Raw genomic sequence first — 27756 nt, forward strand, 5'->3', positions numbered from 1 at the left:
CTGTACCCTACATGAACTTATGAAAAAATCAAGTTACATCAAATGAGATTCAGTTAAAGCTTAGTTGGTATTACAACAGAAATCTTGAATTCAAAATGAGTACTCAAGACACTAGAGTTACTTTAAGACTAACTAGAGCACATCCCAACAGACTCTCACCAGAAAGTATCCATACACTGTAGGCACCATGCATTTTTAAATATATCACCAAGCAATGTGACAACAGTTCTCTTCATGTGCATCCCTATCACTAATGGTTACTGCATCAAGCACCAATGTAATGACTTCAAGGTATATCACTCCACAATCAGGCATATCAAGCTATGTTCTGCTCGTTTGCACACCCACTGTACCCATGTGTCCATGTAGTATTTGGCGTGGGTGTTCATGCTATATTAACCCATTAACTGCTCTATACAGTCTGGGCTGTTCCGAGTGTACAGCCCTGGCTGTGCAAGTGAATTCTGAATATAGTGCCATGGTGACCAAGGCCGACCCATGCAAGCATGTTGGAGCCTTCAAAACCAAAACCAAAAGAGAAAACGAAAACCATACATTCCAATAGGGAATCAGACACTTCGATGTTCATCCATGGCTTTACCAAGGTAAATATTGAGCTAATATTTCATTACCATATACTTTGGCATGTGTTCTCTCAATTCCTAAGACAAAATCTGGACTTTGGGAAAATTCATTTTTACCCCTATGTCTGCGCACCACAGACACCTCCAAAAAACCGCCATGCACAGTTAACGGGTTAAGGAACACAATGCAACACATTAAAATATCCACTTTGGTCACTCCTAGACAGTACAAACATTCTCTAGTACAGAACACTGTACAAGATACTCTATCACACAATAATATTATTAACTCTTTGCCCAATTGGGCCTACCCTTTGCTGAATAAAATTTTTTGGAAGATGGCAACCAGAATGAAATCTTCCAAAAATCCATATCACCGTCATCATCATCACCCCTACCTTCAATCCTAACTAAGGGCTAAGGTGAGGTAGGACTGAGAAGCAAAAAGAATGCACAAGAGCAAGACAACTACAAAACAGTATACCCTGTAACTTAGGCCACACAACTGTTCATTCACATAACTTCCAAACCTTAGTTACATCTGAATTCTGCAGTTTGCATGCTGAAAATTTTACCATGCACCTTATGAAACAAAGTCCAAGGCAATATTCCAACACGGAATAACAACAGGTATTATATACGCATACAATCATACACATTCAGCAAGACATTCATTCATCATCTAATCCTGTGTTCCCCCATGAGAAGTGTAGGAGCCCAGAGCTTGGAAAGTTGGTCCTGACATTTAAGATTAGTGACCAGCCTCAATCATCCCTGAGTGGCATGGAGCAATAAACCCCAACTGCAATAAACCCCAAGCTGCACCAGCTCAATCCAACTGGAGCACCTTAATTACCCACTAAACCACCAGGTGCCATAATTTGGTTATATCGTTACCACCCAACATGGTAAATGGTGTCCTGGTTACAGGAAACCATTTGCCTTGTCACTCAGTGTAGAGTGACCCATAGACAGAAGGAAGAGGAAAAAATGGAGGAAAGAAAGACAGTGGAGGAAGGATGGAAAAAAGGAAGGAAGAGAGGAAAGGGCACAACCGGGAGCAGCACTACATCGAGTGAGTGGATGGTGAACACCCCCACCTACCACTATGAGGGAAATTACTGTCATGTGAATTTAGTATGTCGGTACCTATAATGATATTAACAAAGAACAATATGTTTATATTTATTAACCCACAGACATACCAATGATGACCTGCGTCGTCATGCGTTTGTCAACCTCTGATGTCAGTATGATGACTTTGCCCGTCATCCGATGTAATCTCTAAAGAAATATTTAGGGAGTTGTCATTTTTGTTGGATGATGGACAAAAGTGGGTGGAGCTAAGCCTGCCACAGCTGGTGCATGTGTGTTCACTTGGTTTGCTTAGCTCAGTGTGGTGTGAGGTTCCTCACAAGTAGGATGTACACCTCTTGACCTCCCGCCGAACACTTACGCTCCTTTTTCTCGCATATATATGCGGCGTTATTATTTAAGAAAATACAACAAATAATGCATTATTGGAAAGGAAATTTATTCTGCTATGTATTGAAGCATAAAATATTATTACTTCTTGAATAGTTTTTTTTTGGCAAATATATTTTTAAAGGACAGTGTAAAACTTTAGCATAACAGCTAACTTCTACTCACTTTTTTTGCATTTTATTGTGTATATATTGTCTTTTTGGGCAATGTACGACAGAGCAAAACTCTTCATCTTCAAAATGTGACCAAAGTGGCCCTTCTGTGATGAATAGTAACTTTCCTACGAGTGCTAGAAGTAAAATAGCTCTACGCGACCGTTTTGAAAGCTCTCGAGCAAGAGTTACGTGCACAGCTGGAATTTACGCTCCTCCCTTGATGTGAAAGGGTTAATAGTAATTTTCAGCACCCAAGAGTAACATTAGCCCACCTCACAGACTTGACTGTCATTATCTTTTACAAAATGAATTCTTTTTCAACTTTAATTCAATACTGGACCACACACTGCAGACAGTAATGCAAAAATACCATCATCACTGAACATGAAGCACACACAGCATAATATACTGATGGAGTAAGTCATATTGAACTACTAGTACATTAATGTGAAAGCAACAAGCCACAGTCAGTCACATAGGCTTCCCGGACATCTTCAAGATTTGCAACGGAAGTCACTATCTCCAGTCCACTCACCACCCTCCCAATTGACGACATTTCAACATAACCAGGCATGTCTTTTGTGTAAATGGCAAACTGTGATGGATTGTGGTCCTGTCCATAGCCAGTGAAGTAATAGCCAGCCACCAGTCCTGCCACACAGTGCTGATTGTTCCTCCGTCCACGCTCCATCCCGGACAGAGCCTCACCACCACTCCCATCATTGTTTTCATAGTCACCGCCCCACAGCTGCTCTGCGCCGTTGACACGATCCACCTCCAGGAAGCGTGTGCCGGCATAAGAGGGTCCACACTCGCCTGTGCACAACGCCTTGAACTGCTTTGTGCGCCCCTCGTCGTCCAGTAGTACAATGTAGACCCTCCCACGCACCTGCCCACCCCACCACACCTCCATAAATATGATGGCTGAATCCTCATCCACAAGTTCTAGGGCTGATTTGTACTGAAATACCAGGGACAGTTTACTTACAGTGATGAATGAGAAATAATACAATTCATGAAAGATGTTGAGTACGGAACTCTGTGGACAATATTGGGTACGGGTAGTTAAAGAGTGTGCCTGGACAGAAGGGAGAGAAAGGGTGTAAAGAGGGGAGTGAAAAGGGTGTATGTGAGTGAGTCTAAAGTTGAGAGGAGGCATGAAAGGCCAAGAAGTTAAAGTCTCTCTATCTACCTATTTCCAGACGCCTTAATCCCGTAAGGGGTGGCCACAAACAAATTGCCTCCATGTCGCTCTGTCACCCACCATTTCACCGCCCTGCTCCCAGCTCAAACCCCCCCTCTCTCATATACCTCTCCACTCCATCCCTCCACCTCATCCTTGGCCTCCCCCTCCCTCTCCCCCCCTCAACCTCAATCACATACACTCTCCTCATCAGTTTCTCACTCTCCATCCTCTCCACATGGCCAAAATTAAAGTACACAGATATAAATGAGTGTGTGTGAGTAAGAACGGCATGGAAGTTGAGGTGGCAAGGGAAATGACAAGGGACTGAAGTAGTTGGATGAATTTTGTGCAGAAGAACACATGACAGGGACTGGCACTTCATTTTAACTTGAGTCATCATACTATCTGATGAATAATTTGAAGTGCACAGGCCTATGTGTGGAGTCAGGATTTTGAAGCATGAATGGTGAGTGGTTCCTTTCACTGGACATGCTGTTGATCAGGTCTCCCTCTATTATGTTTCTTCTTTCTTGCTTTTTGGGCTACTTCATCCCACCACTGGCTGGGGAAACGGGGTGGGATGATGAAGATAATAAAAATGCAAAAACAAAGACTTTAATTCTTCTTAAACCTTAGCTGTGACACTTGATATTAACCTCCCCACCATTTACAATATTTCTGAAAAATTAAATTCCCTGAAAATGCACGTCACACATGTTCATACGGGTAAAAAATAATTATAAAAGATGAAAGACAAGGTATCATGGTGAAGGCAAAGACATAGTGGAGGGGAGGATGGAGAAACTGACCAAATCAAGACTTAAGGGGGGTCATTAAAGCAAGGTGTGAAAGAGCTGAGATACTTTGAGATACTACCTCTAACTCTGATGTGTTCTTGAATATCACAACTTTTTCCACACTACTGGTACTGTTGGGTGAAACCAGCCTATCAACTGTCTAGGTAACAATGAGCTAACAGACTAGAACAGCGCCCAGCAAACATCCCACAGACCACAACATTCAACTGTCAATTTACAAACGAAGGCCCTTATTTCAGTTCTAGCTGTGAACTGGCTTGAGCAAAGGAGGTCCTGCCTAAAAGTCCCTTGATCAATCCAGGAATGGAATCTGGAACCTTTTGATTATAAGTCATGTACGCTTCCAGTTGCTTCCTGTAGTAGGCAACTCCATTGTAGTTTGCCGAGAACATAAAAGGTGTCAAAAAAGGTGATTTATACAGGATTAACTGCAAATAACTTACTGGAAAGAGGGTCAAAACCTGCTTCCTTCCCCATTTTCAAGATTACACTATGACCAGTTTTTTTTTTCTTTCTTTTTTAATGGATCATCCTAATGATATTTTACTAATACATTAACAACAGAATTCAAAGTCTGAGTGGAATACATTCAAGAATATTTTTCAATAAATTCAGATACATAACTACAATCTACTACAAAAGAACATAGGAGTAGCAGAAATCCTTATTTTTTTTTTTTTTTTTAACTGGTGTGGCGATTAAGTACATAGTAACTTATAAAAAACCTCCTATTTAAAGTCCACTGCCACCTACAAAGCTGCTTTATCAGCTTCCCCCAGTTTACCATACCAATCGAATGGAAAAAGTTAAGATGTAGAACATGCCCCTGTTATACAGCTAGTCCTCATTTATGGTATAATGTCTCACTTTTCAATATTTGGATCCTTATGACCTTTAACTTCCTTCACTTCAAGTTGCTGGTGATTTGTTATAAAGTTGCTGTGATATCAGAAATGCTTTTAAACCCTCAGCCATGAACCAGAAGCATGCCTCTCTTCAATGTGTTTTTATCTATAGCCAGATGCCATAATCCCATAAGAGGTGGCTGTCTGAGTTAGCTGTTTTACAGGGAGGGGCACCAACCCTCCACCAACCCTTTAGCTGACATGTAGGGAACACGTATAGGTTGGTTATATAGTTACCACCCAGCACTGTAAATGGTTTCCTGGCTTACAGGAAACCAGTAGGTTTGTCACTCAGTGTAAAGCCACCTCAAAGGGAAAGAAGAGTTTAAAAAAAAAAAAAAAAAAAAAAAAAAAAAAAGTGACAGGAAAGATGGGAGAATCAGAAAGAGCAAAGGGCAGACACAGAAAAAGAATGATAAAGGTGAAAGAAGAAGTAGGAGCACTACATCAAGTGAGTGGATGATGGTCAGTACAATGTGTTTCACATTATGGTAAATTTGCATTCTGCCTGAATATAACCTATACTTCTCCAGAAATCCAGCTATAACAAGGATGCCTGAATAACAAGTGTTGTCTTACTGGTATAGTCTGGTGGTGTGGTGGAGGGTGGCCGTCGTGCAGGGCATGGAGGTGTAGCCTGTTCTCCCATAGGCTGACTTGTGCGTGGCGAGGCTCACCATCCTCGGGGGTCAGGCACGCCCACAGGCTGCTACCACTCGCACTGGCATTGCTCACTGCTTCTCTCAACTTCAACACATTCAGCTGTGTACCCTAAAATTTTAAATTCTTCAGCAACAGACTTAGCAACAACAAAAAACAAAAACAGTGATATACATAGTCAGGGACCTAAGCTCTAATACAGGTACATGTACTCAATTGTGTCTATGTCACATTTAGGTCATGCCCCTTACTTTCCTCAATAAAGCCTCACATCCAAGAATATCACCTATGGACAGAGAAGCACTAAAACCTCTCTTAGTTTAGGAAGATTAGCCAGCAACGGGTTGTGGATTGTGGAAAGTGGATGTGGTGGAACCCCTATGTACACAAATGGCTATAATCTACCATAAAATTTTCCCAGTAGACTTACTAGAGTATGGCTTGGGAGTTGAAGTGATTACTAACATTTCATACAGTTCCTCTGGACAAATAATTACAAGAGCCCTGGCTAAGCACCCATCTTACCAGCCACAAATATGGAAAGCTTAAAAAATAACTTGACCTAATCTAAAAATGACTCCATGCTTCCTCTTTATGGAATACCTGTATTGGGGTTAGCCATGTACAGCTGATGTTTTCTATGGACTGCAAGCTAAACCAAGTGCCAAAATCAGCTAATTACTTCTCAACAGTTGTTGGAAGCAGTTGGGAAAAAAAATCATTTGAAAAGTGTACTGATACTGTAACATGATTTGTAACAATGTGAGAGTTTTAGCTATGTGGTCACTCAGATGAAAGATCTCTGAGTGACTGTAATTGTGGCTGCGAGTTTCCTGCCTAAAAGCAATAACTATGTGGCTAGTTACCAGGCTTGTGGCCACATTTCACTCTCATGCCAGTACCTCCCATAGCAGATGGCAGCCACCTATCTACCCTTGTATGACCTCTTAATTAATTGATGTAAAAGGACCACAATTATAGATCACCACAAGGAAACATTTACTGCCAAACACAACCACGTGAACACAGGGACATAATAAACTGCTTCAGTGCAGGTACCATCCTATCCTTACCCTCTATCACCAAAAACAAACAAACAACTTCCCTATACTATGCACAATGCCTCAACAACATCCCTCCTCCTCCACTCAACACAACACTTTACAAACACATACAAAATCACAACCATCAAAGCTATCCTAAACCTCAACCCACACAGCATCCTTCATTAACTCCCACCAGACATTCACCCCACAGAATGTAAGTTGTGGGCCCGTAGATTTACCATCAGGATGTCAGGTTGATCTTAAAGACTCCTTATTACTACTGGATGCTTTATTGGGAGCTTAAATGCTACACCCATGGGGTGTAGTTGATCTCTTACTCTCATACTATCATTAAGGGCACAAGCAGAGAGTTTCCTTTGTGTGTTGCCCACTGTCATCCCTACATTGTTTACAGATAGAACTGTCTCTCCAGCAAAATTTGCAAGAGGTCTGCTGGCCTCAGCCTGACTCACAGACAGCTCAGCGCAAAACATCTGGTTGCTTCCTCTTTCAGTCTTACAGAAGATGTCCTTCCCAGAGAAACATGGTACATCTAGCCAGAATACAATGTAGCAATTATTCTTCCCTGCTTCAATACCATCACAAAATACAATACAACTTATGAACATTTTACTATGTCCTCAATGCAATCAAGTCCCAGCACCACAACACACCTACCTCATGCACTTTTCACAACACAAACAAGCCTTTAACATAACTTCTACAAAAGATCTCTAGGAACCCCCAGCTGAGGCAGCTGCTTTCCTGTTGTTAACTGGGTTCATGTCCAGATGAGCCTGGGGCCACAACAACACTAAAATAACAGTTATGGTGGAACATTAAACAAAAGCTGGTGACTGAAGAGGTGCACATCAGACCCAAACAATATACAGCAAAATATGCACCTGAGAGTTTCTTGCAGGTCAAATATGGCTCCTGTGACCAATTCATCCACCAGCCATTCACAAACCATAGTGTCTTATTACTAAATATTGCTTGCCAAAAGCCAGTCTGCCAAAGATTACTGTCAATATAGGACACACCTACACCTCCACTGAGGCCCTGCTTGGATTTTAATATTTTCAAGCTCTTGGATCACTTCCAACATAGCCTAATCATGAAACAGGGAAGATGGAAGTCCCACTGCATGATAAGCATACTGTAGCATCCCTCACCCTGATCCCTAACTCAGCACCAGAACTCAATACCGAAGTTAGGACTAGAATCACCAGAAGGGATGACCACAGCCAGCTCTTCCAAAATAATCCTTCTGGATCTCAACCTCACTGCAATCAGTTCAGGACACTAAGTGTAATTTTTCTAGAGAATTTTAGTGTCTTACTTCCCTCGTCAGCTTATTAAAAAAAACCTAATCATGATTTAAGACGTCTACACCTGCACCATTTGTTATGCTGGTTGGTAACCAAATAACCAAATACAGTAATGGGGTAATGTGGAGCCTACTATGGTGCCCGTTAACTTTTTTTTTTTTTCTGCAAGGAAGAAGGAACCAAAGGCCATGAGCCCACAATAACAGTTCCCTCCAAGAGAAAAACAAAATACAATAGAGCGCCAAATGCATGATCCGATCATTTCGAGATGCCTGGACACACTGCGTTTGAAAGGCTGGAGATCACAGGCAGCAGGAAATACAGACAGAGGGAGACGGTTCCAGATTATACAAATGCAGAATCCATCCAGGAACCAAACCTCTACACTCATCCCCGAGCGTTGCTGTGGTGAGGTGTCTACTGCAAAGGAATAGGTTCACTGCATGAGACAACCTGGCAGCAGTGACTGATTGCCTGCAGTTGATGGGTCTGCTTGGCCTGGCAGTTCAAGGTTGCTCATCAACTAACAATCTGGTCCATGTCTTTGGTTTGAACTAATGAGTTTAGGTAGTCTTCTCATGAATTATTTTTACCATGGCTAATAAAACTGTAGCTGCCATATGTGAAAACAAATGAATATGAAAAACTGATGCCCTGGATTGCAAGAACTGCCCTGGACCAGATTTTCATTGCAGACTTCAGCACATGAATTCCAATCCTGTTTTGCCCACTCCTCACTGACAAATCCCCCACTCCCCTGTAGTGCTACCCTCTTCATTACATTGGTGTACATTTAATTTTAATCAGTACATCACCAAGCTATTTTCTATTATGTTCTACTGTTTCATCCTTTATTGTCCCATCAGGAGTACAGAGGCCTGTGGGTATGCTGCTCAGTCCACACAATTAAAGCAAATTTTTTTTTTAATGCGAGGAAGAAGGAACCAAAGGCCGTGAGCCCGCAATTATTGTTCCTTCCAAGGGAAAAACAAAATACAAGAGAGAGCCAAATTCAAGATCCGATCATTTCGAAATGCCTGGACACACTGCATTTGAAAGACTGGAGATCATAGGACGCAGGAAATACACACAGAGGGAGACAGTTCCAGAGCTGATTTGTTCCATAAATGAAGGACTGGGAGTAACGGTTAACTCTTGCATTAGAGAGTTGGACAGAAAAGGGATGTGAGTTTGCTGCTAGGCGGGTGCTACACACCCGTCATAGAGGTGGAGGAATGCATGAAGATAATTCAGAGGAGCAGTGACCATTAAAGTAGCAATAGAAAAGAGATAAAGATGCAACAGTGCGGCGAAGAGACAGAGGTTGAAGGGAGTCAGTAAGAGGAGGAGAGTTAATGAGAATAAAAGCCTTTGACTCCACCCTATTGAGAAGAGCTGTATGTGGAGAGCCTCCCCACACATAAGAGTTGTACTCCACACAGGGGCGGATAAAACCCGTGTATAGAGTCAACAATTGTGCAGGGGTAAAGAAGGAACGGAGTCAGCTTAGCACACCTAATCTCTTGGAAGCATATTTTACAAGAGATGTACTGTAATATGATCTTTCCAAGATAAGTCCCGAGTAAATGAAACCCCAAGCATGTTCAAGGATGATGCAGGATTAAGCTGAATATTATTAAACATTAGTGGGTATACCTGCGGAATATTTTGTTGGGTTGATAGGTGTAAAAACTGAGTCTTTGATGCACTAAAAACAACCATATTATTTTTACCCCAGTCAGAGATACGAGCCAAGTCAGACATTAGGTGTGCCATAGCCTTGTCCCTTGTTTGTTGAAGTAACTGCTGAGATGGACGTTGCGGGAACCGAATGAAAAGGTGAAAGGTGGAGTCATCAGCGTATGAGTGGATAGGGTTAGATGTACAGCTTAGAAGGTCATTGATGAATAAAAGGAAGAGAGTTGGTGATAGGACAGAGCCCTGAGGAACACCACTGCTGACAGATCTAGAAGAAGAACGATGGCCGTCTACAACAGCGGCTATAGAACGACCAGACAGGAAGCTAGAGATGAAGGCACAGATAGAAGGATAGAAACCGTAAGAGGGCAGTTTGGAAATTAAAGATTTATGCCAGACTCGATCGAAAGCCTTTGAGATGTCAAGTGCAATGGTAAAGCTTTCGCTACAGTCCCGAAAGGAGGATGACCAGGAGTCTGAAAGGTAGGTGAGAAGATCGCCTGTGGAGCGTCCCTGACGGAACCCATACTGACGATCAGATATACAAGAAGGTTGTGATAGGAAAGATGCTTTAAAATTTTTGTTAAGAATCGACTCGCAAACTTTTGAAATACAGGATGTTAAAGCAATTGGACGATAGTTAGAGGGTTGGGACTGGTCACCCTTCTTTGGGACTGGCTGAATGAGAGCAATAAACCCCAATTATCCCTTAGATTTAAACGTTCATGGGCCACATCAGGTTGGAGTCTCTTAACCCACCAGACCACCAAACATTCATACAGCTGAAATTTTGATAGTGCTGACATGGGCTCTCCTGACTCTACTACAGCTTGCATGGTGAAGCACACTATACACTGCACCAAAATAATGTTACATAAAATGGCATCATAGCCAAACCAGTGGATGAACTGTGCTCACCTCTACTCCATCAGTGTCAACTACTTCAGTCAAGTTGCCAGTCTCTCCTGGTTCTGATAGCTGACCAACCTGCACAGACATACAACAATAAAGGCAAAATTAACACTAGAGTCAGCAAAGTATTTACAAAGCACAATATCCCTGGTACATCATCAACATCATCGTCATTACTACTGCCCAATTATTTAACCTCCTAAGGATTAAAAGCCATTTCAAATAGTCCACTCAGGATGAAAAACCTTAATCACAGTTCTTTTGACTGGTTGAAGTTTTTGTCCTTTTGCAGTCTGTTTCCAGTAGCTCAACATAAGACTACAACAATACAACTCTACAGCCTTTCCAGATCACTTCTTTGTGTCTAGCAATGTACAGAAGTGTTTAGTTCTTGTTACAGCTCAGCACTGAAGATGAAGAAATGGCAAATTTTGGCCAAGTTTAAGCAGACAAAGAATAGTTATTCCATTCTATTAATACCCAGACAATTTTAATCAAGTAAAGAGTGGTTTACTGTGCTGTTTTCTACTGAAATAAGATACAGTACTGTATTACTGACAGAAAAGTTATGGTATGACTACTCCTTACAGTATAATAACTGCAAATCCTGAATCACCACTTTTTCCTTATCTTAGGTCATGATGATGATGCAGATGAACTCATTTTAACCCAAGAGGTCAGTTGGCCCCCAGCTTGGAGGTACCGTATTCTAGTTCACTTTTGGAGATACTAAAGTGAAAGGTTAGATACCTGCCATCATCAAATTGTGTTTATCAATTCTTTCAGTACAAAGACAACTATAGTTCCTTCAACTTAACTCAGCCCAGATTTTCATCCTTTTGCTGCTATTTCACATAGTTAGGTGGCTGAAAAAGACAATACTGTACAGTACTATGGTTCTACATCCTTTGCTTGGTACTTCTTGACTAGCATCATATGCTAGTACTGTACCGGTATATCTGTTGTTACAGCTCAGCTTTCAAGAAGGTAAGATGGCAATACTAGGCCAAGTTAATGTAAAAAGTGTGGTAGAAATTATACCTATATACTGAAATTATGCTTTAGTGTGATGATACAACAGTTATGGCCTGAAAGCTTCACATCTACAGAGGGTTCAAGTTGGGCCAAAAATGTTGCATCTTCACAATAAACACAGTTTCAACGTGGGTACAGTTTCTAATATCCAGTCTATTCATAGTTATGTTAACTATAGACCCAAAATTATATCTTCTGTACTATACTCTTACAATCAAAAGACAAAATTATTCAGCTTAACCCTCTAACACTGTATTTCTGGGAGCTGAATACTGTAAAAAGTTCTTTAGTCTCTGTTAAAATGACAGTCATGATAGTTTTGGATTTGTGGGTTTTCTAAATTTCCCTTGAACACAGTGGTCCAACGTTAGCTGGAAAAATGTGGTGCAACGAAATACTGAATCGGTGTCATTTACCAAATCAGCACTTTTAAATGGAAAATATTTGCTATAATTTTTTGCACCACATACACACCTAAATATCTGAAATAGTCAAAAATTTGTGCTAAATATAACTATCAATATAAAATCATATTTCAGACCTCAAATGTGCTGAAGTTAGAGGATATTTACCTTTCAGATCGTCAACATGCAACTGACAGACTTCCATGTCATGGGAATATTGATTTTAAGCACAATTAAAGGTATCTGCATTGTAAATCAGTATGTATAATAAACAGAAGTCTACCAAAAGGCAGGTTGTCAAGCTAGAGGCAAAAATATATACTTCTGCTAACTTTAGGAAATTTTTGTTCTAAATCTTGACTTTTTTTTAATTGCTAAATTAAATACAAATTTTTGACCACATTTCAGATCATCTGGTGAGTATGAACCAACATGGTGATAAAAATTTAAAAATTTTCCATTTAAAAGTGCCAATTTGGTGCCGAATCAGTAAATGACTGCCGTTTAGGTATTTCATAGCACCTGGAAAAATGCAATTTAGTTAACTTGCAGCCAATGGAACTGTATGGCCACTAACCATAATGTGATGAAGGGATAGGTCAGCAGGGCAGAGGACAGAGCCAACATGTGGAGTCCGGCAGTAGGGGCACCTGAGGGGCCCGTGCTTCATCACCTGGATGATACACAGCGTGCAAAATGTGTGGCCACAGCTAAGTGTACGGGGCAGCCGCTTGTATTTATTGTAACTCTCCCAGCAGATAACGCACTCCATTGAGGACACACACACCTATACAGAATTATCACGTTTATTCATTAATTCTTCATCTTCAATAAAATTATTTACATCAAAGAAATTCTAGCGATTTTGAGTAAGGATGCAGTATGTCATTTTTTTTTCAGTCCACTGTAAATAAAAGAACGGGCTATTAAAGTTGCACAGCACCCTATAAAGATGATTTGCCAGCTGTATGGTATAAGTTGTGACATACACTACATAAACTCTCAATTATCTGTCATTTAGCAGCCAAGGGAGTGTGGCATGAAGTACTGGTAGTAATCCCCCACACCCTCCAAAGGAAGTCTAATCAGTCAATTTTCAGTAATCTTTTATCATTTTTTTTTTCTGTGCCTGTCCTCCTCTCTTCCTACTTCTCCCATCTTTCCTGTCACTTCTTATTGCTTTTCTTTCCTTTACAGGTGGCTTTACATTGAGTGACAAGCCAAACGGTTTCCTGTAAGCCATGAAACCATTTACAATGCTGGGTGTTAACCATATAACCAAATCCTACGTGTCAACAAGTGGTTTGTTGGAGGGTTAATGCCCCTCCCTGTAAAACAAATAACTCAAAGTCAATGGCCACCCCTTACGGGATTATGGCGTCTGGCAATAGGTAGATAGACAGACAGACATATCACTCGATCCTAGAAATCTGACACAACCATGTTGTAGACTACATTATTTTGTATCTATTCCACTATAAATGTTTTCAGAACTGTATATATAACATGAAAATCCTATATTCAGTTACCTCAAATCTCTGCTGACATCTGCCAGTAGCCAACCATATTTGACATTCCTAACACATTTTTTAAATTTGAAAGCTGGCAGTCAAATGCAAGAGAGGATAGGATGGATTAGGCTTGATTTGGTTGGGTTAGTTTGGTTAAATCATTAAGCTTCCCATTGCTTTGACACAAGTTACTCTGACACGTCCACTTGGAGCAATGCCAGGTAAACAACACACCCAATCGGAGAGACCGTCGGTAAACAATGCCGCAGGTGACCTGGCTGCTTCCTTAACCATCCAAAAATAAGTATATTTTGCCCTGGGTAGGCCTAATCTAGAGAGTGATTTCTGAAAAAAAAAAAAAAATGCTCAAATTCATTCAAATCACACTGAAATCGACCAGGAAAATTTTTTTTGATGTTAACTACAGAAAATAGACTGTCTAATCCCCTATAAAACTCTATACTTGCACTGCTTCACTATTTAATGACAGGAAAACACTGAAACAATGTAAAATACCCATGATAAAATGTTACTGTACTATAAAGCTGCCGGGAAAATGAGTGTCGAAATGAATGGCACGGATTTCGATTTGGGGGCTTCAAAGAGAATTCCCAGGGACAATATCGTCACTTGCCATAATATCTCTAGGACCTATTATCACTACTCGTTAAACAAGCCACCACTGACAAAGTTTTGGTCATATATCTTACCGGAGATTGTTAAGGCCCAATGACACACAAGGGCTTTTACTGTAAAGTAACTTTTTTCCCCGACTTGAACAGCGGTCGCTTATTTCACAAAGTTTTGTTTACGTTCAAAAGACGTCAGGTAAATATCATTGTTTATACCTGTACAGGGATGGTCAAATTTAGAACAGCAAAAATTTAATCAATTTATATTGTTCAAAAACATTAATATGAAATTATATGAAGGTGCTGAGATTTAAAAAAAAAAAAAAAGTCAGTAATATGGAAAACGGGGCAATATAAAGAAAATGGTCAGCAGCATAGAAAACGGAGTCACCCTATAAAAAGGGACAAATGCTGTCAGTCCCTCAGTGTAGAAAGTTTCGTGAAGTTGGTAGGTGGTTGGCGGTAGGCAGTTTACTGCTAACACAATGGATTACTTAATACGTTTGTTACGTGTATTTCCGTCTTGGGCGGGTGTGCCTCAACGTTTGGATAAGAAGACCAGTAGGCCTACACTGCGGGACCTAATGAGACAAAAACATGATATAATGAGCGATACTGTCACCCAGTTTGCCTTAGGGCAAGGCGTCAGTAGTATAGCGTATAGGGTTTATTACAAGGGCAAACTTTCATGTATGAAGGTGGGTAAAAGATTAAGCGAACACGCCAATTTGATGAGTGAGGGCAAAAAGCTGTGGAAGCTTCGTGGTGCTGGGGGCGCCCCGCGGGTGTTGGCGGTTGCTACAGACTCTCCCATTCTCATCACAACGCTGACTCCCGGTGTTACCTTTAGACACTGGCTACTCCACAGCCAAGCAATATCGCCAATACAGCTGACTGACGTATTTTTGCAGATTGCACTCAGTCTTTGCCAAATTCATCGCAGGGGTTTCATACATAACGATGTAAAATCTGATAATATAATTCTGGACTTCAGCCAGGGTCGTGTTACGGCCAAACTGATTGACTTCGGGTTGTGTAGTAAGGCAGGCGACGCCGTGACCATCCCTGCGGCCAGCCCAGAGCGCCATCGTCAGCACCGATGGTGCGCACCGGAGATGTACTTCGGTAGGACAACGAGCTCGGCCAGTGACGTGTACTCGCTGGGATATCTTATAGCAAGCAGGTGCGACCAGCTGGAGTTTGTGCGACTGGGGGCTTGGGCAAGTGACCTGGTGGAGCTGGCTTACCAAATGATGCGCCTTGACCCCGCCAGGCGACCGTCCCTAACGCAAGTTATAACCGTATTGTATAAAATGAAACATAACTGTTGCTGATTCCATCGCCCACTGAGGCAGATGTCGCCATGATGTATAGCTGAATCTAATGATGCGCCCTGACCCCGTCAAACGACCGTCCCTAACGCAAGTTATATAACGGTTTTGTATAAAATGAAGCATAACTGTTGTTGATAACACTGCCCACTGAGGCAGATGTCGCCATGATGTATTGCCTAACCCAATGATTCGCCCTGACCCCGTCAAACGACCGTCCCTAACGCAAGTTATATAACGGTTTTGTATAAAATGAAGCATAACTGTTGTTGACACTGCCCACTGAAGCAGATGCCGCCATGATGTATTGCCTAACCCAATGATTCGCCCTGACCCCGTCAAACGACCGTCCCTGACACAAGGTATAACTGTTTTATACAAAAAGAAACATTACTGTTGTTGATTCCACGGCCCACTGAGGCAGATGTCGCCATAATGTGTAACCTAATAAAGCGCCTTGACCCCGCCAGACGACCGTCCCTAACGCAAGTTATAACCGTATTGTATAAAATGAAGCATAACTGTTGCTGATTCCATCGCCCACTGAGGCAGATGTCGCCATGATGTATTGCCTAACCTAATGATGCGCCCTAACCCCGTCAAACGACCGTCCCTAACGCAAGTTATATAACGGTTTTGTATAAAATGAAGCATAACTGTTGTTGATAACACTGCCCACTGAAGCAGATGCCGCCGCTGGAGCCGCAGGACCACGTCAGGCGACCGTCCCTAACGCAGGCTGTAACCGTTTGGTACAAAATGAAACATTACTGTGTTGGTAAGTCCACTGCCCAGTGTGGCAGATGCCGGCATATAAGGTGATGTTGCCATTTAACGGCTACGGCTGCGGGAGGGCACTGCAACACACCCACCCAATGTACTCCCGCAGCTGAGCGGCCGGCCAGCTGGTACTGTTCAGTGTTTATTATTGCCTCATATTAGGTCTACTTATTTTTATCATTTCTTACCAAACAAAACTGTACCCCCACACGCTGATGTACATGATCATTATGGTGTAATTTATCACATGCACAACTGTGCCCTCACCCATTGAGGTAGATAATTTTATGGCACATTTTCCATGTACAACTGTGCCCACAAGTACTAATGTAGATGATTCTTGTTGTGTACTTGATCACTTATGCACAACTGTCCTCATATCCACTGATGCATATGATCTCCATAGTGTATTTTATCACCTACTAAGCACAACTATGCCACCAGCCACTTACGTAGACGCTGCCACTTCTTCATGGTGTATTAAATCAGTTTTCATTCCTCACTCAGTACCCCAACCCTAACTCACTTCCTTTAACCCAACGACGTAATTTTTCTTTTGGTACTGCCACCTTTAGACGAATTTATTAATCTGTTTGCTCATGTAACATTCGTAGCTTTTCCTTTTCTTTTCTCTGATGAATACCGCCTCTGCTTGTCTATGGCTTATCTTCCAAACTAAGGCTACTGATGGCAGGCCATTCTCTCATTTTATATTATACTTTCCAAGCCAAAGGTGGGTGTTGGGTGTACGTGCAAAACACGTACTTGCTGTCACGTTGCTCAGCTTCAGTGTTCCGAACTTTGCACTTTGGTTACGACTGTCATGTCAGTTTTTTTTTTTTTTTTTTTTTTTTTATGCAAGGAAGAAGGAACCAAAGGTCAGGAGCCCGCAAACCGTTCCTTCCAAGAAAAAAAGAAAAGAAAAGCAATACAACACAGAGCCAACTTCAAGATCCGTTCATTTCGAGATGCCTGGACACACTGTGTTTGAAAGACTGGAGACCATAGGAAGCAGGAAATACAATATTCCCCATCCTCAGCACTAGAATGGAGTACAGTCCTGATTGTTCCATTGTGTTATTTTGCTGATGCCCTGCCATGACAAACACCTTCGCCCTTGTCCATCAACTTGCACCTTCTCTTCTAGCTGGAACTTTGCTCCTACGCAGCCTTGCCAGATAAGGGTGACCGTTTCCAGCGTTTTTACTGTTGCCTATTTGCATGTTTTATTTTTTTTTATTTTTTTTTAAATATTCAAAGTGTTGACTGTCCTCAGTAGGATGATGCAGCACCTTTCCTCTCATAGCCCTTCTGACCGTAGCGATGGGTTCTGTCAGGGACACGCCACTGGCGATCTTCTCTCAGTCTTTTAAGAATATTGGTCATCCCCCTTTCGGGACTTTGGCGAAACCTTTGCCATTGCACCTGACATCCCCAAAGCTTTCCATAGAGTCTGGCTAACAGTTCCAGTTCTATTTATTCCTGCATTTATTGCTTGCTTTCTGGTCACTGTACATGCTTTTGTAGGTGGCCACTGTTCTAAAATTATCAACAGTGGAGTTCCTTGGGTTTCTCTCCTGTCCTCAGCTGCCTTCCTTTAGCCTACTTACCAGTGGTCTGAGCTGCACATGTAGTCCCATCCACCCATACGCTGTTCACTTCACCCTTTATTTAGGCAACCAATCCTCAACGTCCATTACAGCTGTTACTAAGTCACGAGACCAAGTTGTGGTTCACGTCTCTCATTTGTCTCTTGTTTCTGCTTCAGGGAATAGAAACCATAACTGTTTTAATGGATCATCATTCAGTACCAACAACGTTCAGTTCAGCATAATCTTCTCCAATAATATCCCTTAATATTCAGCAGTATCAGTCGCATTTCACAGTGTCCCTTGAGTGTCTCTCTGCGGCCTCGTCATTTACAAAATAATATTCACTCTTCTTGCAAAATCCACTTCTCTGAGGGTGGGTGTACTAAACAAACCTAACTTTCTTTACCCCAGTGCAGTTACTGTTTTTGTAAAGCCTCATTTACCCTTATAAACTGTTCCTCACATCCGTTAGTGGTCATTCTGGTTACAGTATTTTTTTAACGCGGTGCCCCTCACCCAGTTAGAACAAAATGAACGCACCCCCTTCCAATTTTAAGCATAGTGTACGGCAAAGGTGGAAAGGAGTGGTCGTGGCGTTACATTTTGATGACAGGACCATCTCAGAGGCATTTATATTGACAAACTGGATTCACTTATGGCAGTGTTAATATTCATCGAATTATATTAACTTAGTGGCTTTGCTTGTTTATTGCTTTTCTCTGCCATTAAACATATGCAAAAATCATCGGAAGACGTTACAATACCAGGTAGCAATTCGAATAACAAAAAAAGTAAAATCTAAGCATGTCTGAATAACCACAAAAATGGCAGTAAAATATTATTGCTACAGTACAGTGCTGGAAAGCGCAGTATAGGATGCTCTAGCCTCTCTATTCATGGATGTTTACTTCATAATTTCATAATATGTGCATGCCAAGCGTTCCATTTAATGTTCAGTGACAGTTACAAATGTATAACTCATGGACAAGAATGTAGGCTACAGTTATATGATTATTGCTGAAGCATATTTGCTTTTTCTACTATAGCATGGGGATGTATTGTAGGCTACATGTCTGAGGATGCCATATGCATCCTTTTAATCAGTAATTATCAAAATACTATAATGTTTCTGCCAACAAAGTCCCCAGATTAATAAGTTTGCCCAGCTGGTCAGCTTGAACGATATATGTACAAGTGCAGTGCTTGATGTATTGCAAACCAACCATGACTCAAGGCCATTTTCTGGATGTGGCACAATCAGTACTGCTACAAAAGAGATTGTGATATATCCTTCTTTCCTTCCATCCTCGTGTCTTCTTTTCATTTTTTCCTCGTCCTTCTGCCTACGGGTGACGACGTTCCTTCTGTCTTTCCTTCATTCTTTCCTCTTCCTTCTGCCTGTGGGTAACTCTACATTTGAGTGACAAGCCAAATGGTTTCCTGTACACCAGGAAACCATTTACTACGCTGGGTGGTAACCATACAACCAAATTTTGGCGCCTGGTGGTTTAGTGGGTAATTACGGTGCTCCAATCGGATTGAACTGGTGAAGGTTTATATCCAAGGGGTGGTTGGGGTTTATTGCTCACGTAATGCCACTCAGGGATGGGTGAGGCTAGTCACTCTCATCTTAAATGTCAAGACAAACTTGCCTAGCCCCGGGCTCCTGCGCTCCTCATAGGGCAACGTAGGGTTGGATGATGGATGGATGGATGGTTACTTGTGTAGAAGCAATCATTTTCATACATCCCAGGGCTCAAGAGGGATTCTTCTATCCCAGCAGCCACCCATGCACGATAGGGTCTGCATATATCAGGCTTGGGAATATCACAGCATTGCCTGCAGTGTATGCTTTTTGAATGCGTCCTCTGTAGGCGGGAACATGGCTGACTTTTCTCTTGTGGTCAGAGTGTACTACAAGTTGGTCCATGAATTTCTTTCCTTTCTGTTTGCGTTTCTTTCCTTTCTGTCAGACCGTCAATATATATTAGTAACCTAGTGTACACTGGCGAGCAACCTGCTATCAAACGATGCCAGTCTCACTGCACTGTGAAGGTTCCCTGAGATGTGCAGTATTTTGAGGCAGCTTTGTGAGGCAGTGCATTTACCAGTCCTGAACAGGGCAGTGTTGGCACTGCAACTTGTGAGAGCATGATTAGATGGCAAACATAAACCACGAGTCATGGTTCTTTTAGAATGACCAACATACATGTGGACTCTAGGTGTTACTTGCTGACCATGTAAAATAGAATGACCGCCACATATGTCATTACAGAGAATGACAGTTGTGGAGTGTGTTTAAGCGACAGGATGTAGTACCATTCTGGTGTCTGTTTCCTCTTGGAAAGAAGAGCTCAAGAAGCAAGATCACTCCTGTGTTCCTCACAAACTCAACAGTCTCACGGGTGGTGAAGCCTTCAGTCGTTCTGGCACATTAGCAACCAAGGTGAGATATTAATTATTCTTTGCAATCTGAAACATCCAAAGTTTTCTTGTTTGCACGAGGGATGCAGGATTCTTCTGTACTGTACATGAACTTTTCGGATGCACCACCATCTCCATGCATGAATTATTTTCGTCAAAGTTGTCCATAACAGCATCAGAAAGTGTCACACGTGACCTGATGTTCATGTGGTATGTATACACCTTCAGACTGAAGAAGATGGTAAATATATGAATAAATACATCAACCAATAAAGTCATCAGTCCAGTAACATGGTATATGAATGTGTCCTAACTATACTCTGTTTTTACTTAGCGTAAAATTACCATTCCGCCATCATTAATTTCGAGTTGTAGGAAGAGGTTATTACTAGAATATGGTGCAAAACTCATTTTACACTGACTTGGCCTAAAATTGGCATCTCCATTTTGAATGCTTAGTTGCAGAAAAGAATTAACACTAAAAATTGAATACTATTGCTTGCCCGCAAAAATGTGCGGAACTATTAGCCTTTCAAAAAACAAAATGCTTGCAACTCTGGAACTGTCTCCCTCAGTCTATTTGCTGCTGCCTATGATCTCCAGTCTTTCAAACGCAGTGTGTCCAGGCATCTCGAAATGAATGGATCTTGAATTTGACTATTGTATTTTGCTTTTTTCTTGGAGGGAACTGTTATTGCGGGCTCATGGCCTTTCGTTCCTTCTTCCTCATAAAAAAAAAAAAAAAAACTGTTTCCATAACATTTCTGAGCCCACAATGACCAATGCTGTCCAAAAAAGTCGAAAACAACTATTTTCGCTTGCCGCGGTTTTCGACAATTTCGTACCGTCGCGTCGCGCGCGATCGCCAGAATTTTTGTTGGTATTTTTCTGACACTCTTTACACTTACCCTGGCCTAATACAGAAAATATTACGTTGGTATCTATTACCGTTCTCGTGAGAGAAACGCACAGACAAACACTGACACACAGCTTGAGTTTATTATGTAGATGGTGCTAGTCATGAAGTGCCATGAAAGGGACGAGCTCTATCTCTGTCCACCTCTTCCGCTGAGCTACGTGAAATAAGGTGTAAAACGACGAAGGGTGAAGTGAAAGTGAAAGAACTATAATTACGAATATACAGTATATATATATATATATATATATATATATATATATATATATATATATATATATATATATATATATGAAAGAACTATAATTACGAATATACAGTATATATATATATATATATATATATATATATATATATATATATATATATCTGTGTGTATATATAAGGGGTATATATCTATATATATATATATATATATATATATATATATATATATATCATTTCCTGTGGCACCCCACGGGATGCATAGGGTCTCAATGAACTCTCTCCACCAATATTTGTCTCTTGCCATCTCCTTCAGGTCCCACCAACACTCCTCTCCTGCTTCTTTTTTCATTGTCCTCAACCAGGTTTCCCTCGGCCTACCTCTACCTCTTCTTCCTCTAGCAATCCACTCTGGCACATCCTGTATTAAACAACCTTCTTGTCTGTATATGTGCCCCAGCCACTTCCAGCGAGACAGTCTCACATATTCATTAACTGGTTCCACTCTCGTAATATCCCTTACTCTTTCATTTGTAACTCTGTCTTGCCACTTTGCCCCAAGAATCCTTCTCAGTATTTTATTCTCAAATCCTAATACTTTCTGATCTGTTGCAATTGTACTGTACCATGACTCATGCCCGTAAATTAAAATGGGTCTAACCATGGACTTGTAAATTTTCGTCCCGTAACTCAGCGGCAGAATTTGAATGCTGTGGCTCAATATATATATATATATATATATATATATATATATATATATATATATATATATATATATATATATATATAAAAATAATGTTGAGCCACAGCATTCAAATTCTGCCGCTGAGTTACGGGACGAAAATCTCTGCCCTGTTAAAATCAAGGTCTTGGTTAAAATAGCTGGACAATACTGTAGCCACGGACGATGTTATTCAACTTTAAGAAGACTTGGTGTAGTGAAGGGGTGAATGATGGCAGTATCTAATCCTTGCAGTGCGGAAAGTGGCTCCGAAGTTGAGTAAAAAGGTCCATAGAGGAAGACTGAAATCCGAAACATGTCACCACACAGACTTAGAGATCAGTCTGAATAAATACGCCTGACGAGAGGACGAGTAATAGAGGAGAGAGGAGGAAGGTATATATATAACTCATATACACCGTACCAAGCTACACACCCACCCACCCACCCACACACACACACACACACACATATATATATATATATATATATATATATATATATATATATATATATATATATATATATATATATATATATACTGTATAAGTAAACATGTTTTGGGGGTGTGCAGAAGGAATGCAGTGCACGCTAGATGTGACGCTTGCACAGGTGAAGTGCTGTGAAGCAGCTGCAAAATGGGAAAGCAGCTGGGGTTGATGAGATGTATACAGAGATGACTAAGTATATAGTGGAGAGGGTGGAATGAAGTGCTTGTTGGAGATATATAAGAAGGCATGGATGAGTGAAACTGCCAGCAGAGTGGAAAAAGGCCGTGATTGTACCCCTGTACAAAAATAAAGGAGAGCGAAGTGGTGCAAGAATTATCGTGACATAAGTTTATTGAGTGTGGTAGGGAAGGTATATGGAAGAATTATTATAAAGTAAGAGATAGAAGTCCTAGTGAGTGATGAACAGAGTGGCTCTAGGAGTGGCAGAGGATGTGTGGATCAAATATTTGCAGAGAGGCAGATAGGAGAGGAGGCTTGTGAGAAGGACCAGAAGGAGCTTATGGCATTCATGGATCTGGCAAAAGCATACGACAAAGTGGACAGACAAGGATTGTGGAAAGTTTTGCGCATGTACGGTGTAGATTGTAAGCTGCTAGGTCCTGTCGAGAGTTTTTATGACAGTAGTGAAGCATTGGTAAGGGTTCATGGGCATCTAAGTGAATGGTTCACGATCTGTGTGGGCATGCGACAAGGTTGTGTGATGTTCCCATGGTTGTTCAGTATACAGTATATATGGATGGGGTGATGAGAGAAGTACAAAAACGAGTAATGGAGAGGGGGATGGCGTTGGTAATGAATGGCGATGGATGGAATATCTCAAATTTGTTGTATGCTGATGATGCAGAATTACTTGTAAATACCGGACAAGAACTTGGTAGGCCAGTGCAGTGTTTTGATGATGTCTGTGAGCGTCGTGCCTTGAGAGTAAATGCAGAGAAGAGTAAAATGATATGGTTGAGAGAGAAGGTGACTTCCAGTGTCATGTTACAGGGAATGGAGAGAGACTGGATTTGGTGAGAGAGTTCAAATATCTGGGTACAGTGATAGAAAAGAGAGGAAGATGTGCAAAAGAAGTGGAAAGTAGAGTGACACAAGGAAGAAAAGTAGTTGGTGCAATGAAGGCCTTGATAAGAAACAGAGGCTTGAGTGTTGCAGCTGCATGAGGCTTACGTGTTTGTGCCAACTTTAACATATGGATGTGAGACTATGGTGTGGTATGAAAAGGAAAAGGCAAGAGTAAGAGCAGTGGAGATGGGACTGCTGAGGAATGTATGTGGAGTACAGAGGGTGGATAGGATACGAAATAATGTGACTGGTGAAAGATGTGGAGTGAGGAAATTGGAGGACACCAGAATCGAAGAGAGTGTCCTGAGATGGTATGGTCAAGTGGAGAGAATGAATAACAACAGAGTGGTGAAAAAGGTATATCTGAGCGAAATTGTGGGAGGGAGGAGGCGAGGTAGGCCAAGGAGAAGGTGGAGAGATAGATTTAATTCCCGAGCTAGGCAACTATGGCCATATAGCCCCGCTAGGTTGCAGGAGCGCGCTACCACTCCCGGCACGGCGGTCCCGGGCGAGGCTCGAACTCACGACCCTCCGGACACTAGCTTGGCGCTCTACCTCTGAGCCACCGCGCCCCCGAGGTGGAGACATATGGTGGATGAGTGTGTGAGGAAGAGAGGTTTGGAAGTCGGTGAGGCTAGAGAACTGACGAGATCGAGCTGGCTGGATGAATGTTGTGAGGAGAAGTGCATGATGAGGGATTTGGCACCCCATTTTAACGTGGCAGCATCCGGGTTGACTCAAGCGGATACGTTTATGTGAAGCTACAGAACGTGGTGAATGTTTTCGGCATATCAGATAGATCCAGGATTTCGGGGGATTGAATGATGAGTGAATGGAAGCGTGGCCCATTAGACTGAACAAATTTGGGCTGTCTGGACATTGCTACTGCTCATCCTGCCCTAGAGTGGGAAAGGAGGTCCGGATGATGATGATGATGATGGTTTATATATAGAGTAGAGAGAGAGAGAGAGATCATCATATCTAATCCTGTGTTATATATACAGTATATATCATGATCATCATATCTAGTCCTGTGTTATATATATATATATATATATATATATTATATATATATATATATATATATATATATATATCATGATCATATCTAATCCTGTGTTGCCCCATGAGGAGCGTAGGAGCCCGGGGCTAGGCAAGTAGGTCCTGACACTTAAGATGTGAGTGACCAGCCTCACTCATCCCTGAGTGGCATTACGTGAGCAATGAACCCCAACCACCCCTTGGCGCTCAATCCGACTGGAGCTTCTTAATTCCCCACTAAACCACCAGGCGCCATAATTTGGTTATATGGTTACCACCCACCCACCGCAGTAAATGGTTTCCTGGTGTACAGGAAACCATTTGGCTTGTCACTCAGAGTAGAGTCACCCCTAGGCAGAAGAGAGAGAGAGAGAGAGAGATAATACGTGCCACCAGTTAGGTTTCTGCAGTAGGGACAAGACCTTGCAGTGACAGTTTTAAGCCCTTTCAGTCCAGTGCCATGCTCCGTGGAAGGCCTTTGAGATGTGAAGTATAGCAGCGAAGATACTACCAGGATCCCCAAAAGATGATACCAGGAACGGTGTTTCAATAGCTTCATGCTGAGGAGTGTCTCGAAGTGCAAGAGGTTATTAGGGTTGACATGAGCCCCTCTTCGTTGAGACACAGTGACTTAAAGCAGACCTCCAGGGTAGATGCCTGTTGACATACGGAGTTAGCCTGCGATTATAGTCTTACTCAGGGAAAGGGCAATGAAGGGGGGAAAGAAATAGAAGCGCCTGCTCACGGAGAGGTATTTGGGTGAAGGATCTTGAGGGAAGGACCCGCAGACAGTTTGAACGACTGCTTCTGTTTTTATCCCTTCATTTCTTTTGCCCTTTTTTTTTTTCGTTTTTTCGTTTTCACTGGTGCTTCCCACCAAGAAATACATCTCACTGCTGCACCCATGTAATATAAGGTTGATAAAGCATTTTCATGCAGGGAATTGTACTGCTAGGTGTTTTAGGGTCGGCTTCCCTTCCCTCTAACGCCTAGTGTGTAGCTGGGTTCTCTTTCTAGACCGGAACTTAGACAAATAGGAGAGAGGCAGGACACAAAAACTCAAGGCAGCAACCTTACATGTGTATTACTAAATTCTACAGCGGAACGGGTAGATGTCACAAATACAGGTATACTGGACTACCATAATTCTTGGGCCTAGATATGGGTTGTTAGTATCGCGCAGAATACTATTCAGGTCAAGGTCGGGTAAGGTGAATAGCACTTAGGGCAGAGGGGTTGTGCCCTATTATTGCAGGAAGTCCAAGTCCTATATATTGGTGGAACTGGTGGCGCTATTTCACTGTGGGTAATTATTACTTTAACACTGGGGCCTGCGTATGATCTTAGTGTGGTGCGGCGTCACTATTTGGTAGCGTGTTCACTGTGATAGACCCGTATTTCACTGCCTTGCCGTGTTCACTGTTTCACTGTTACCTTGCTTATTCCACCACTCTTTTATATTGTCACTGATGATTTTCTCACTGACTTCCTTTATACTGTTAATTCACTGATCTGCCTTTTCTTCACTATTTCACGGACACTGTGCTTTCACTGTCACTTCTTTCGGGTCTGGGCGTCGTGGCGCACAAGTACAAGGGCGGCGGAGGTGACTCAGCCTCACTACTGACGGGGCTGGGTTCCGCTGGGGGCCTCTGTGTTCAGGGGCCACTGGTTCACCCATAGGGGCGTCCTCTCTCGTCCGGGGCTGCTGGTGGCGAAGAGTCCTGCGCTTTCGGGGCTTGGGGCGGGAGTCTGGCCCTCAGGGTTGGGGCCGAATAGCTGTCTGAACTTCTCACTCAGGCACCTGACGAGGGACAAAGATCTCCGGCGTCTGGCTGTAGGGAAGTCCCACCCGGGGGTCCTGGGGTCGGTCTGGAGGTCCCAAGGGCTGCGGTCCCCGGTGTTCGAGGATGCCATCAGGAGGGGGCTGCGGCATCAGCCTACGTTGGGGCCTGTCAGGTGAGTCCTCTCAGAATCCGGCTGCAAGAAGAGCCTGGTGGTAGTCACGGGGCCTCTCCAGTACTCCTCCAGGTTGGGGGCTCCCTCTGGGTCGTAGGTTGGTGGGAAGGATTCAGCATCTGATGGAGGAGCGGCTGCCGGCCGTCTCCTACCGTAGGGCCCGGCTACTGGCCATGGCCTTCTAGGGGCGCGGCTACCAGCCGTCGCTAAGGCCCAGCTACTGGCTGTGGCTTGGGGGAGGGAGCGGCCACAGGCTGACTCAGGGGCATCTTCAGAGCGGCTACCGGCCATATCCTGACAAAGGCAGGAGTGGCTACCAGCTGTCTCCTGGTTACCTCCGGAGTGGCTGCAGGCCATCTCCTGTAGGAGGGTCGAGCGGCTACAGGCCGTCTCTCAAGGGGTACATTCAGAGAGGGTACCGGCCGTCTCCTGACGAAGGTGGGAGCAGCTATTGGCCGTCTGGTTACCTCTGGAGCAGCTGCAGGCCGTCTCCTGTAGGAGGGTTGAGCAGCTACAGGCTGTCTCTCGAGGGGCACCTTCAGAGTGGCTACCGACCGTCTCCTGACAAAGGTGGGAGTGGCTACCAACCGTCTTCTGGTTACCTCCAAAGCGGCTGCAGGCCGTCTCCTGTAGGAGAGTCCATCGGCTACAGGCCGTCTCGTTAGGGGCACCTTCAGAGCGGCTTCTGGCTGTCTCCTGACAAAGGTGGGAGTGGCTACAGGCCATCTCCTGTTTGCCTCCAAAGCAGCTGCAGGCTGTCTCCTGTAGGAGGGTCCATCGCCTACAGGCCATCTCGTTAGGAGCACCTTCAGAGCGGCTTCTGGCTGTCTCCTGACAAAGGCAGGAGTG

General features: G+C 42.7%; 1 protein-coding gene across 1 annotated transcript; it reads right to left on the reverse strand.

Annotated features, from left to right (window-relative positions):
• Positions 1 to 2515: 2515 nt before the first annotated feature.
• On the reverse strand, positions 2516 to 12991 carry LOC145406099 (uncharacterized). Its single transcript, XM_080277296.1, has 4 exons — positions 12797 to 12991; positions 10787 to 10855; positions 5713 to 5904; positions 2516 to 3185 (listed from the first exon to the last, which is right to left on the reverse strand). The coding sequence occupies exons 1-4, from the start codon at positions 12989 to 12991 to the stop codon at positions 2667 to 2669; spliced, it is 975 nt and encodes a 324-aa protein (XP_080133422.1). The 3' UTR covers positions 2516 to 2666.
• Positions 12992 to 27756: the final 14765 nt, after the last annotated feature.

Source organism: Coenobita brevimanus, chromosome 69 (assembly GCF_032717465.1).
Source record: "Coenobita brevimanus isolate Jiangsu-jjx chromosome 69, ASM3271746v2, whole genome shotgun sequence".
Taxonomy (NCBI): domain Eukaryota; kingdom Metazoa; phylum Arthropoda; class Malacostraca; order Decapoda; family Coenobitidae; genus Coenobita; species Coenobita brevimanus.

What these genes read in the sequence shown, in the direction of transcription:
- LOC145406099 (XM_080277296.1), bottom strand. Translation starts at nt 12,991, where the DNA reads ATGGAGTGCGTTATCTGCTGGGAGAGTTACAATAAATACAAGCGGCTG. An exon ending in TTGACACTGATGGAGTAGAG is followed by an intron (nt 5,905 to 10,786) that starts GTGAGCACAGTT and finishes TTAAAATTTTAG; the next exon opens with GGTACACAGCTGAATGTGTT. An exon ending in CACACCACCAGACTATACCA is followed by an intron (nt 3,186 to 5,712) that starts GTAAGACAACAC and finishes CTGGTATTTCAG; the next exon opens with TACAAATCAGCCCTAGAACT.